The 13,557-nt window shown below is 40.5% G+C and overlaps 1 protein-coding gene across 3 annotated transcripts; it reads left to right on the top strand.

Annotated features, from left to right (window-relative positions):
• The first annotated feature begins 3,457 nt into the window (after window positions 1–3,457).
• LOC122282666 lies at window positions 3,458–6,536 on the top strand. Of its 3 annotated transcripts, XM_043094635.1 has the most exons (3): window positions 3,458–3,816; window positions 4,964–5,040; window positions 5,179–6,536. In XM_043094635.1, exons 2-3 carry the CDS (start codon window positions 5,015–5,017, stop codon window positions 6,239–6,241), a joined length of 1,089 nt encoding a protein of 362 aa, XP_042950569.1. In that variant the 5' UTR covers window positions 3,458–3,816; window positions 4,964–5,014; the 3' UTR covers window positions 6,242–6,536. The 3 variants fall into 3 exon arrangements, with proteins under 3 accessions (XP_042950569.1, XP_042950567.1, XP_042950568.1); XM_043094633.1 differs by lacking the exon at window positions 4,964–5,040; XM_043094634.1 differs by having other exon boundaries at window positions 4,964–6,536.
• The last annotated feature ends 7,021 nt before the right edge of the window (window positions 6,537–13,557 follow it).

Genomic DNA, 13,557 nt, shown 5'->3' with positions numbered 1-13,557 from the left:
TGTGGCACAGGAGTCAGGGTGTGCGGATGACCCCTAGGGGAGGTCATGGTGCATATGGATTAATTGGTTATTGGATATGAGTTGGATTTGAGCCAAATGAGACTTTTGGAGTGAGTTGGAAAGGTTATGTTTTTGGGCCATTATCGGGGATAATGGCGAGGTTTTGTTTAAATGATATGTTTTTGGGCCAAATGGGTTTTTGGCGTACGTGGAAAAAATGTGATTTACGGGTCATGTGTATTGGCATTCTTTTATGCATATTGTTTGAGTTTAATGTGTTTTTATCTTGTGGTGTTTGAATCTTACTTACCTGCGCCACTATTTTTGGTACCGTAGATTTTGGTGCAGAGATCGAGGAGGAGGAGGAGGCTAAGCCCGAGGATACGGCTCCGCCGGACTTTTGTGTTGAAGTTTAAGCTTTGTTGTTGATTTGAACAATATTTGTAGTTATAATATTTTATTATGTATGTTTTGAACAGTTTTGTATTAAACTAAGAAAAATTCTAGTACGTAGTTATATGGCTTTGTTTATCCGCTGCGTGTTTCTTTTGCACATTTGTTACTTTTACACACACTTGGCACTCGTCGATAGGGTGGTGACCCGTGTTGTCACCATCCGGACGTCTCGATTTCCCCGTGTCCGTACGTGGGGATTTGGGGGCATCACAGCAACCACATACTTCAAAAGTTATTTCTAAGTCTCTAACCTACTTCCCAACCCGAAGTGGATCCTCTTCTCCCGTGAAGGGTGGAGTTCTATGCGCTAGAAAGCGCTCATAGGTGCATCCAGCTTGCACCACTCCACACGGCCCTCCTTGTTGTAGCCAAGGCCCTCCTTGTTGTAGCCAAGACCCTCCTTGTTGTAGCCAAGGCCCTCCTTGTTGTGGCCAAGACCCTCCTTGTTGTGGCCTAAAATTTTGCTGCATGAACTCAATCATTTGCCTTATCGCTTGGGCTATTGCATCATCCCTCGGTGTATCATTCCAAGACTCTTGAGTAAACTTTCTTGGCCTCACCATTTTCCTGCCACAACACAACCTTGGACCCCCTTTAAAAAAAACAAATAAAACCAACAACATAAAACCAAAAACTAAAACCAAACCACATAACAAGAAATTAAAACATACTAGCATGCAATAACATAACTAAATAAATAAATACAAGCAAACTAGCTCAAATAAATTCAAATCAAATAAAACAAATCAAATAGCAACTTTACTTAAAATAAATTTTAAAATACAACTTTAAAAACATTCTGGTACTACCTACGGGATATGTAGTTTTACCCAGAGCCAAACTGCTCTGATACCACCTGTGATACCCCCAAATTCCACGTACGGATACGGGAAAATCGAGACGTCCGGATGATGATATCACGGGTCACCACCCTATCGCCAAGTGCCAAGTGTGTATACATGCAACAAATGTGCAAAAGAAAACACGCAGTGAATAAAGAAAGTCATATAACTAAGTACCAGAATTTTTTTTTGTTTAATACAAACCCGTTCAAAACATACATAATAAAATATTACAAGCCACAAATATAGTTTCAAATCCAACAACAAGGTGTAAACTCCAACTCAATACTTCGGCGGAGCCACCTCCTCGGACTCAGCCTCCTCCTCCTTCTCCTCGATCTCTGCATCAAAATTTACGGTACCAAAATTGGTGCCGCAGGTAAGTAAGATCCAAACGCCACTAGATAAAAATATATTAAACTCAAACAATATGCATGAAAGAATGCCAAGGCACATAACCCATAAAACCATATTTTTCCACGCACGCCAAAACTCCCATTTGGCCCGAAAAACGTATTACTTTCCAACTCACGCCAAAAGTTTCCTTTGGCCCATATCCAACTCAATTCAATAACCAATTAATCCGAATGAACCATGACATCCCCTATGAGTCATCCGCACACCCTGGCTCCCATCGTCACACCACGAGTAACGATCATGCGTGTGACTTCGTAACGAGCGATGCCCAATTCTGCGCCCCGCGCGTACGTAGCCAAGCATCCTCTAGCCCTCCCCAGCGAAGGGCCACAGAGTGGTACGAGAGCGTTACCATCCCGCCCGCTCCCGTTGTCGCCCAGCGACAACCCAGGGGACGTCACTCAGTATATTACCGAATGACCAGAGGAGCTCCACCGAGATAATACCCTATCTTGGCTTGGGGTCGTGATACACACGCATCCGAAAATCCATTTACACAAATAAAAAAGGATTTTCTCAATTAAATAAAATGCACATGAATGCCTCATGCAGTGCACGCCTCAAGATACAAACATCCAACCAATCACAAAACAACAAACCAAGCAACTCCGTCCTCAATCCATCCGACCCCCGAACTCCTCGGACTCAGTCCGGAATCAACCAACCACTCCAATAATTTATTGTATGAGCAAAAAATATATTTAAATCTAAAATAGAGTTTGGAAAATACTTACAGCGCTATAAGGTACTTTTCAAAGGATCACGACGTTGCAAACGACGGAGAAAAAGCAACGTAACAGTGTATTTAAAATGTGGCTGTGGGTTGTAAATTACCCACTTTCGAACAGGGACAAACCAAGACACGAAATTGATAGGGAATGGCCTAGAGATGTTTATGAAGCTAATAGAAGTGAGTTTTGGCCGTAGGTGGCGGTGGAAATGGCGGTGGAAGTGCAAAAAGGGGCAGATCGGAGTTGAGCTCGTGGGAGCTGCTCCGACAACGGATCGGGACCGGAAATAGGTGGGTTAGGACGGCAAGAGGTAGGGGATGAAGTGGTGAAGAGGTGGTGGCTGGAGGTGGAGCGACGGTGCCGGAAATGGCTCAAAGCCGTGCAGCTTAGATAGGCTGTAGCGGGTTAACGGCGGCTCGCATGTGGCTGGTTTTTGGTGGGGTGGTGCGCCGACCGGAGGGGAGTCGAACAGTGGTGGCTGTGTCGGCCATGTCGGCCGGGGGCGGTGGGTCTGGGTTGCTCAACTGGACGGCGATTGGAAGAGAGGGAGAGAGACGTGCGCGCGGGAGAGGAGAGGAAAAAGAAGAAGAAGAAAAGAAAGAAAAAAGAAAGAAAAAGGAAAAAGGGAAAAGAAAAAGAGAAAAGAAAAAGAAAAGATGAAGGAAAAGAAATGAGGTCCAATCCTCACCTCCGAAGTCTAAAAACTGATCCGATGAAAACGATTTTAAAAACCATAAAATGATTAAAATAAATTAAACACCACATGAAACTAAAATAAAACCAATTAGAATACAATAATTTAAAATAAAAGAGCTAATATATAAATTAAATTAAAAAACTCATTCAGTGAAAATACACGTAAAAATGGGATATCACAGTTTCATTCCATTTTATTTTCATTTATCTACTTCTTTTATTTTTTTTGAAATAAATTTCAAAAAAAAAAAAATCTACTTCTTTTATTTAGTTTATTTTTATTTCATTTATGTTTAATTTCTACTTTGGATCCAATTAAAATGGAATGCGGTGCCCAAACTTCCCTCTCCTCTCTCCTTCCTCTTTTCTCTTCCCCTATCTCCCTATCTCCCTCTCCCGATTTCTTTCTCGCCTCTGTGCCAAGCAGCCGGCGTGAAGGGCAGCAAGAAAGCTGCACCACGAGCACGCCACCGGTTCCACCACGAAGACCACCCCAGCTGAAGTCCAGCAGCGCAGCCACGTCTCAAATCCCACTATCGAGCGCAGCACCACCACAGGTTCCTCCACGCAATGCCCACTGCCCACCACTGCTCAGCCCACCTCAGACCACTGAAGCCGTTAGCCAACCCACTTCAGCCGCAAGCTTCCCTCGCTGCTCAGCCCTTTAAGTTGTGGTATAATTCTATCTCTATGTCTCAAGGAGTTTTATGTTATGTAGTTTATATGGATGTTGCTGGTGTTGTGTTTGAATATAGGGATTTTTATATTTATATGTATTGACTATATTGGTTGTGATAGAATGAGAAGAAGTGAGGTGTGGTTAGGATTGAAATGGAGTTGTAAGTGAAGCATGGAGATTGTGAGTTATGGGGCTGTGTTGGTTGTTCTATGTGGAGTTAATTGGAATTTGGATTGAGTGTATGTGTTATATGTATTTTTAAGAAGCTTATTGGTTGAATATAGTAATTGTGAAGATTGGGTTTGTGTGAAGCCATGAATGAAGCTTATTAAGCTTTGTATATTGTAATTATGTTGGATTGATGTACATGGGCAGCAAATATGTTAGTATAAGTTATAATTTGAGTTGGGTGTATGGAAGGATGGAATAGAATGATATGAATTTGGTACTAAATATTGAAGTGATATTTTGCTTTGGGTTGTATAACTAGTTGTGGGTGTGTATGAAGCTTATTAATTTGTATAACTAATTGTGTTGGTGTATGCTGAGTTAAGTATGCAAGAATTTATGATATGGACGGATTGTGTTTGAACTAGTTTTCTTGCGTTTTATGTTTTGTGAGATATATATGATGTATAGTTGTAAGATGGTAAAATTTTGGAGATGTATGAATGTGATTAAGTAGCATAAAAATTGTATAAGTATACGCTTGGAACGATTGGACAGATTGTTGTATTGAATATGTTGGTTTTGATTAATTATGAGGAAGTGATATTGATTAGGAGCTTGTTATGGAGTATGTGTGTTTTTGTTGGATGGTAGTTTGGAAACATTTATGTATTGTCAAGAGGCTTATAAATTGAGTAAAGTGTTTGTAAATGTTGGTTGGACAGATTTGATTATGTTGGATACTTTAATTCAAATCATAACATAAATTTCTACCAACTAGGGTCTTATATTAAATAGATTTGATTATGTTGCTGTTTTATCTTATCTTAAATAGATTTTGGTCATCATAATTATATTAATTTCATAAATTTGGAGGCAATTCTTTCTTTATTACATGTATAGATATTTGTTGTCATTATTGTTTTCTAAGCACCTTTAATTTATTTATATATTTCGGTGTATTTGTTTTGCAGAAAATCCATTTGGTGAAACTCACCGAGAAGTTTGGGCTTGTGAGGTTTTCAATGAATGTCGATTATATGCTGATGCTGTATTGTATTCTAATAGCCGTCTGAATCAATTAATGCCCATATCACTGATTTTTCAATTGCAAGTTTGATATGTTACCGAAAGCCTTCACTTTGGTTAAATTATTATTTTCATCGCACCATTTGCTCTCATTTCCCAGGGAATTAGTTTCAAAACCTTTGCTGGTCTTCACGACTGCCACGTATTCAACGAAAAGTCCAACCCAAGTTGAAAGGGTAGAAGTTGAAGACCACCCAAAAAACTCCATTGATGTTCTGAGGAAATGGGGTTGTAGTGATCGTGATATATCGAAGATAATTGTCCGCCGCCCTTCTTTACGCCGGGCTGACATTGCCCGCCTTCAATCCAAACTTAACATGCTCAGTGGCTTGGGTATTGGAGCTCATGATCTTGTGAAGATGATCAATTGTCGCCCCAGGTTTCTAAGTTGTCGAATAAATCATTGCTTTGATGAGCGGCTTGAATTTTTTATGACATTGTTTGAGTCAAGGGAGGTGCTTGCTAAAGCTATTGTTAGGAACCCTTCACTCTTGATGTATGACATTAATAACAGGATCAAGCCTGCTATTGCGCTGTATCAAGAGGTGGGTGTTAGTAGAAAGGACTTGATTCCTATGCTCCTTTCTCGGCCCACCATGATACCTCGAACTTCATTTGATGAAGAGAAAATGGAATATATTCGCAAAACTGGGATTTCCAAGGATTCCAAGATGTATAAATATGTTGTTACGATCATTGGTATCTCACGCCACGAAACAATTCGTCAAAAGATTGGAAATTTTGAAAAGTTTGGGTTTTCAGATGATGAAATCTTCAATCTTTTTGGGAGATCCCCCCTAATGTTGACACTATCAGTTGACAAGGTACAGAGGAACATGACTTTCGTTTTGAGCACAATGAAGCTTCCTGCCAGTGTGGTCCTTCAGTATCCATTTCTATTGTACTTTAGCTTGGAGACTGTGTTAAAGCCGCGAGTTCTTCTTGCAGAGAAGATAGATGACATGGGTCTTGATTTGCAGATTAAAGGACCCACAATGCTTAGGGCACTGAGGATGACAGAGAAGAGGTTTTTAAAGGCGTTTGTCACGTGTCACCCGACAGATGTTGCTGATGAGTTGTTAGAGTTCTACAAATGCGCCAAAGGGATCAAGCGATTGGCAGAAGCCTCAAAGAAAAACATTAGCGTGGGATTCCCTTTTTGAAGTTTTGTTCACCGGCTGCTCTGTTTTTATCTGCTGTAATCCATATTAGTATACTTTCCTGTCTCATTTGTTTTTTATAATACGAGAGTTTTTGATACACAGCAGCTCTCTCTCTCTCTCTTGCTTGCTCTCTGTGATTGCATCTGATGTGCAGACTCTGATTATCCCAGTTAAGGTATTCTTTAGGGCCAGTCTCTTTGTAGAACTCTGTTTGAACATACAGAACTTGACCCAATTGGCCCAAAATAATTACCATTTTTTTTATGAGAATTCACTTGAAGTTGATTTTAGTTTATATGGTTGGTATTACTTACAGTTTTGGACATTCGTATTCGATTTAAACAAATGCTTGTCATACATTTCATACAAGCTGGGAAGCAGGTAATTAACAGCCATGAATCTTCCTGTTTGAAGATGATGGTCGAGTCATCTTAAATTGAAAGCAGTTTACTTATTTCTGTACTTTTTTTTTTCCGTAAAGGAGATGGGAATAAATTTTTTTTTTCCTTTTTTGTTTGAGATAAACTAATAATTTCATGCATTAGGAAATATACAATTCATCAAGTACAATGGATTGAACACATAATAGAGCATCCTCCATGTGTACACGAAAAGAAGATAAAGACAATGCTGAGTTGGCTAGACTGAGCTACAACATTAGCATCCCTTTTGGCATGAATAACATGAGCTGAACGAAATTGTTTCAGAGTACTCTTAGCATCGTCAATTAATTGTCCATGTGAGCATAAATTCAGATTAGGATCATTCAAACCATTAACCACTTGTAGACGGTCAACTTCAAATATCACCTTACCCAGCTTTTTTCTGGCAGAACTTCAAAGCTTCCAACACCAAAAGTTTCTGCAGCAACTGGTTCCAATTGGATCTCCAGAGGTTTTTCTAAAGTAGGCATAACCTTACCCTCCAAATCTCAGATTATAACTCTCGCACCAATTCTATTTGAAACCGAATCAATAGCCACATCCCAATTTTCTATACAGGGAGCAATATCAGGTGGTAACCATCTGGTAAAAGTTCTGGACATTGATTGGGACGACATTCTCGCTTTATACAGATATAAGATTGTTGAGAGGAATTAACTACTTCATTTGGATGTGAAATCTTGACAAGTGATGGTTAGTATGATAATAATGCCTGATCTACACACCATGGCCCGGCTTTGGGGATTTGTTCTCTCTTACTGTGCAAATCTTGTTATCCCATTCAGTTATTATTTTCTAGTGATCTCATGGCCTGGTGAATCCTATTTTTCCAGGAAGCTCCTATCAAACTATCTTCTACTTCCCTTTGAAATAACTTACGCAAGGGTAGTGTTGAACTTGTATCCTTGAACAATAAATTCTTGGGATGAGCGATGACTTTTCTAAGTTTCTTTGATCTGTTTCTTTCCAAGTTTATATCATTATAAAAAATAAAAAAATTTAGATTGATTATTGTAGTCTGTGCAGCCATTGAGACGGAATATTCTAAAGCAAATTTGCCTCTCTGACTCTTTCTCGCCTTTTCCGTGTTCTATCTTATGATTCTGGATACATAGTCTGACATGTTAGTAACCTCAAAGGAGATTGTTGAATATCATATTTTTAATCCTTTTCAAATCTGATGAAACAACAGCTCGTACGGCATCATATTGGTCGGCACTCTTGGTCAATAAATATAAGTAATACTTGATATTAAAAAGTTGTCTTTCTCCAGTTTTATCTATTCGATTGTGCTTTCTTATGTTCTATCTATGGTTATTTTGAAGCAAAACTCATAATATAGTCATCATGAGGTGATATTGATGGAAAGCAAGTTGCCATTTAAAATTGTCAGCCAAAATTCAGAAAATTTACCTTATTAACTTCAACGAGGAATACCTTATGATGATGTAGTAGATCTATCTTACAGTCTCCCATTATATGTGTTCTGCTGCTTGGCTTGGTATATATCAAGAATGTAGCTAGAGTATTTCCATTGTTTCGGGGAGTTGCACTTTTCTCTCCGTACACATGCAAATTTTGGCTTGACGTTGATGTTGCTACGTTGATGGCGTCGTAGCATCACTGTGGTTTAGGTGGCATATTCTAGAAAGTTAGTAGTAAAGTCTAAATTGATTATGCTTGTGAAGGAGGGGGGTAATATGCTCGATTTTCCATAATCTACTCTATTTCCCTAAACAAGAAGGTGGGTGGGGATGGAGAAGGCTGAGGGAAGTTGTATTGGAGATGATCAAGGAGAAACCCTGTCGTAGGAGCTCAGGCGAACAGAATGGGAAGGGGGGCGAACTCTTTTCTTTGGTCCTTTGTGGTACTTACGGTGGCGGGAGCAAGTCATGCACATAGTTGGGGTGACGGATGTGTAAGGCCCTCTGACAGGGTGGTGTGTTGAGCCCCTCATTATGTACAAGTTGAACAGGATGGCAAGACGCTGTCTAGGCATGAGGCTTGGGAGACGTGCAGGTTGAAGAGGATGGCAGGACAATGCCTGGGCATGAGGCTTGGGAGATGTGTAGGCTTTTGCCGGATATGCAGGGACATCTAAGGAAATTGCAGAGGGAAATGGAGGAAGTGCTCTAGCATGACGGGTTGAAAAAGGAAAGAAAATAGCAACGGGAAGAAGAAAGGGGAAGACAAGAAAGGGGCCCAAGGAGTTCAAAGGGGATGGGTGGGCCTTTCTAGAGTAAGAAAACTGGGCCTCAGCCCAGGCCACACTTAGGAGGGCTAGTGTGCATACCAGCCGTAGATAAGGCCTAGCCCAAGGGCCAACAACTTGATGGCATTTGGGCCTCTCTGGGTGGAGGGTCTGGATTTGGGCCTGGGCTTCCCTAGCCCAAGATCTGGCTCCTGCGAGCTTATACCCGAGACTGTGCCGCGAAGCTTGGCAACGATGGAAAGGGTAGCGACAAGTCCACAGACATTGTTGATGGTAATAGTGGGGCACTCTGATGACGTCCTGACAACGTTGAGTGAACAGTTGATACAGATGGAGAAGGTGATGGGCTATTCGTCGAAGCTAGAAGGTCTCCCTATGTAGAAGGGAGGACAAATGATGCGATTAAGTCTTAAAGACATGAGTTTGGCTTCGATGGAATGTTCTACACGATCCTATCTTGACTTCGAGGTGGAGGAAGAGGGGGAGGAATCTGATGATCTAAAGCACTCTGTGGATGATGATTTGGTGTTACCTAAAGTCTGTGGATAGATTGGGTTGGATGATATTTCATTGGAAGGTGAACCACAAGGAATTTAAATTTGTAGGATGGAAGGACCTGTCCCGTTGAATTCCTGTTTCCCAGCTCAACCGAATGTCTCAAATTGGATCTTTCATAAGGTGAGAGAAATCCAAAATATGTGGGCATTGAGTGTGATGGCTATGAGGAGCAATTCATGGATTTTGTTCACAACAATTGAAGTGGGCCATCAACAAAAAACTAAAGGTGAATCGAAAAAACATTTGGGAACTCAAAAGATTGACTTGGTCAATGAATACGAAGGGTAGTTCTAGCAGGGGTAGGGTGAAAGGGTAGGGGCTGGCCGTTCCTCAATGAAGCCCTAGATTGTGTCTTGGAACATTCGTGGGCTTAACGAGATCAATAAGAGTTTTCGAATTAGGAACTTACTTCGGGAGTGGAAGGTAGACATTGTATGCTTGCAATAGACGAAATTGAAAAATGATTAATAGGAGAATTGTGTGGAGTTTATAGAGTGGAATTCATGTGGATTGGGCATTTATGGCCTCTAACTGGGCGTCAGGAGGGTTGTGGTGATGTGTGATAGGCGGGTGGTGGAGAAAATTGGAGGGATTTATTAGGCAGTACACAATAGCATGCTCGTTTAAGTGTGTTTCTGATAACTATTTGTGGGCTTTTGCAGGTGTTTATGGTCCTAACTTCAACATGGATAAAAGATTTTTTGTGGGAAGAATTAGTTGGAGTCTATATCTGGTGGGATCTCCCTTGGTATATAGGGGGAGATTTCAACGTTTTAAGATTCCTAAGTAAATTTTCTGGAAGTAGAAGACTACGGCCAGCCATGGAAGAGTTCTCGGAGTGTATCTTTGACCTGAACTTGGTGGATTTGCCACTAGCTGAAGGTACTGCTACTTGGTCTAATAACAAATCATGGTTGCAGCTGGATCGTTTCTTAATTTCACCTGAATGGGAAATCCATTTCCCGGATGTATGGCAAAAGCGTATGCTCCGTCTTGGCTCTGACCATTGGCTTATTTTGCTTGATTGTGGAGGTCTTCGTAATGGTCATTGATCTTTTAAATTTGAGAATATGTGGTTGAAATCGGAAGGGTTTGTAGATAGGGTCAAACAGTGGTGGTCCTCCTATCAGTTTGAAGGAGCTTCTAGTTTTATTTTAGCGGGTAAGTTGAAAGCACTAAAAAGAGACCTAAAAGTGTGAAACTTGGAGTCATTCGGTAATGGGGGAAAACAAAAAAAGAAAGTTGCTAGAGATTCAGGAGATTGAGAGGCTTCAAGAGGTACAACCACTTACACAGGAAGAACAAGATCGGAAGTCTGAGTTGGTTGCAGATCTTGAGAGCTAAGAGGATGATATTACTAGATGAGATGTCTTGGCACCAAAAGTGCAAGACATTGTGGTTGCGGGAAGGAGATCGAAGCAGGAGGTTTTTCCACTGAATTGCAAATTTGCATAGGAGGAATAACAACATCAAGATGCTGAAAATTGATGGTGTGGAATGTAGAGATGAGCAGGTAATCCACAATTGTGTGGTTGACTTCTATAATTACTTACTAGTGGAGCAAGTGGGCTGGCAGCTTCCATTGAATGGGATGGTCGTTGATACCATTGGGCTAAGCAATGTGTCACAATTGGAAAGGGCTTTTGAGGAGTTAAAGGTCTATGAGGTAGTGAGGAAAATGACCAGTGATAAGGCTTTAGGATCTGATGGATTCTCTATGAGGTTTTTTCAAGATTGTTGGGAAGTGTTAAAGGAGGACCTGATGAAAGTGTTTTAGGAGCTTTTCTTGGGTGGAAAATTTGAAAAAAGTCTTTAACACCACATTCCTTGCAATGATATCAAAGAAGGTGGGGGCTACAGAGATTAAGGAGTTTCAATCCATTAGTTTAGTGAATCAGGTGTATAAGATAATCTCTAAAATACTTGTGAATAGATTGAGTGAGGTGGTGTGGAAGATTGTTACGAAACCCCAAAAAGCCTTTGTAAAGGGTAGACAGATTCTGGATGCGGTGCTAATTGCCAATGAATACCTCGATAGTAGACTGAAGGATCATGTGCAAACCCGATATAGAAAATGTATATGATCATGTTAATTGAGAGTTCCTTCTTTATTTGCTCAAGAGATGTGGTTTTGGAGAGTAGTGGAGGGCATGGATCCATTGGTGTATATTTACAACAAATTTCTCTGTGTTGATAAATGGATGTTCAATGAGTTTTTTTTCATAGTTCATGTGGTTTGAGACAAGGGGACCCGTTGTCACCCTTGTTGTTCGACTTTGGTTGCAAATGGCTTTGTAGATGGATTCCTAATCGGAACCTCGGATAGGGGTATTATTAATATTTTTCATTTACTATTTGTAGATGACACGCTTATTATCTTTCAAGCCAAGCAAAATTAGGTTCAAGTTTTGAAGGCCCTACTCTTTTGCTTTGAGGTAGTATCTAGTTTGAAAGTGAACTTTGAGAAATCAGAAATGGTGCCAATCTGAGAAGTTTCTAACATTCGCCAGTTGGCTAGAATGTTGGGCTGCAAAACAACTTCCTTTCCTATGACTTACCTGGGACTTTCGTTGGGGAGTGCATAGAGGGCGTTTTCGGTTTGGGATATAGTGATCGAGAAAATAGAGTGAAGATTGACGGGATGGAAGAGAATGTACTTGTCAAAAGGTGGAAGGATTACCCTGATCAAGAGTACCCTTTCTAACCTACCTACTTATTTTTCATCACTCTTCCCAATACCTGTAACTGTGGTGGTCCGTATTGAGAAGCTCCAACGTGATTTCTTGTGGGGGGTATGGGGTAGGAGTTTTAAGTTCCACCTTGTTAAGTGGGAGCAAGTTTGTCATCCTATCTTTGGTGGAGGTTTGTGGGTTAGAAATCCGAGGGTGTTCAATTGAGTGTTATTAGGTAGATGGCCGTGGGGATTTGCCAAGGAACCAGATGATCTATGGAAATTGAGAAGAAATATGGTGGTTTATGGGGGGATTGGTGTACTAGAGAAGTAAGAGGGGCCTATGGAGTTGGGTTGTAGAAACACATAAAAAGAGGGTGGGGGGTGTTCAACTGTTATGTTACGCTTCAGTTGGGTTCAGGATCTAGGATAAAATTCTGGAGAGACTTTTGGTGTAGTAACAGAGATTTACAAGACTTGTCTCCTTCTCTTTTCCAGATTGCAAGTGCAAAGGATGTCTAAGTGGCGGAAATCATGGGGATATCGGGGGGACAAATTCATTGGAACATTAATTTTAGTAAGGTAGCTCAAGACTGGAAAATAAGTAGTTTTGCAAATTTCTACAGTCTCATTTACTCCATAAGACCAAACAAGCAGCAAGAGGATGGTATGCGATGGACTCTCATAGACAATGGTACTTTTTCTGTTCGTTCTTTCTATAAGGCCCTATCTCAAGAGCCTAAAACTCAGTTTCCTTGGAAAAAGATTTGGAGACATAAGGCACCACCCCAAAGCTGCTTTCTTTGTGTGAACAACCTCCTTGGGTAAGATTTTTACCACTGACAACTTGAGGAAAATGAGGGTTATTATTGTAGAGTAGTGTTGCATGTGCAGAGGAGGGGGAGAGTTGGTAGATCACCTCCTCTTGTATTGTGATACAATAAGGTTTCTCTAGAATGAGGTATTTATTCAAGTGGATTTGGCCTGGATTATGTCGAAGATCATGGAGGCAACTTTGGCTAGCTGGACAAACATAAGAGGCAGGCAATCAATCAAAGTGATTTGTAAGATGATCCCTCTATGTATTATTTGGTGCTTGTGGCAAGAGCGTAATGAGTGGACATTTGAAGACCATGAAAGATCGTTGGAGGAACTTAAAGTTTTAATTTTTAGAACTCTTTGTAATTGGGCCATTGTTGTGGATTTAATAGCATGGTCATTCATGATTTCTTGCCTCTAATGTGCCTACCTAGTTAGGGCTTCAGAGTTTGTTATTGGCCTTGCCATTCTTTGATCAATAAAACTTGTTTGTTTATTTATCAAAAAAAAAAAAAAGAAAAGAAAAGAAAAAAAGAATGTAGCTAGATAAAAATATTAGAACCAATATAGCTACTCATGACTTCCTTAGACTTCTTTAGACCGGGAGTGTCTT

The sequence above is a fragment of the Carya illinoinensis genome, chromosome 11 (genome assembly GCF_018687715.1).
Source record: "Carya illinoinensis cultivar Pawnee chromosome 11, C.illinoinensisPawnee_v1, whole genome shotgun sequence".
NCBI lineage: Eukaryota > Viridiplantae > Streptophyta > Magnoliopsida > Fagales > Juglandaceae > Carya > Carya illinoinensis.
Note: the sequence above shows the minus strand (reverse complement) of the source record. Positions and strands in the feature narration are given on the sequence as shown.

Bases quoted from the DNA above. Each gene is read 5' to 3' on its own strand.
- LOC122282666 (XM_043094633.1), top strand. From the start codon at position 3,713: ATGCCCACTGCCCACCACTGCTCAGCCCACCTCAGACCACTGAAGCCG. The intron at 3,817-5,178 runs GTATAATTCTAT...CTCATTTCCCAG, and splicing joins GCTCAGCCCTTTAAGTTGTG to GGAATTAGTTTCAAAACCTT.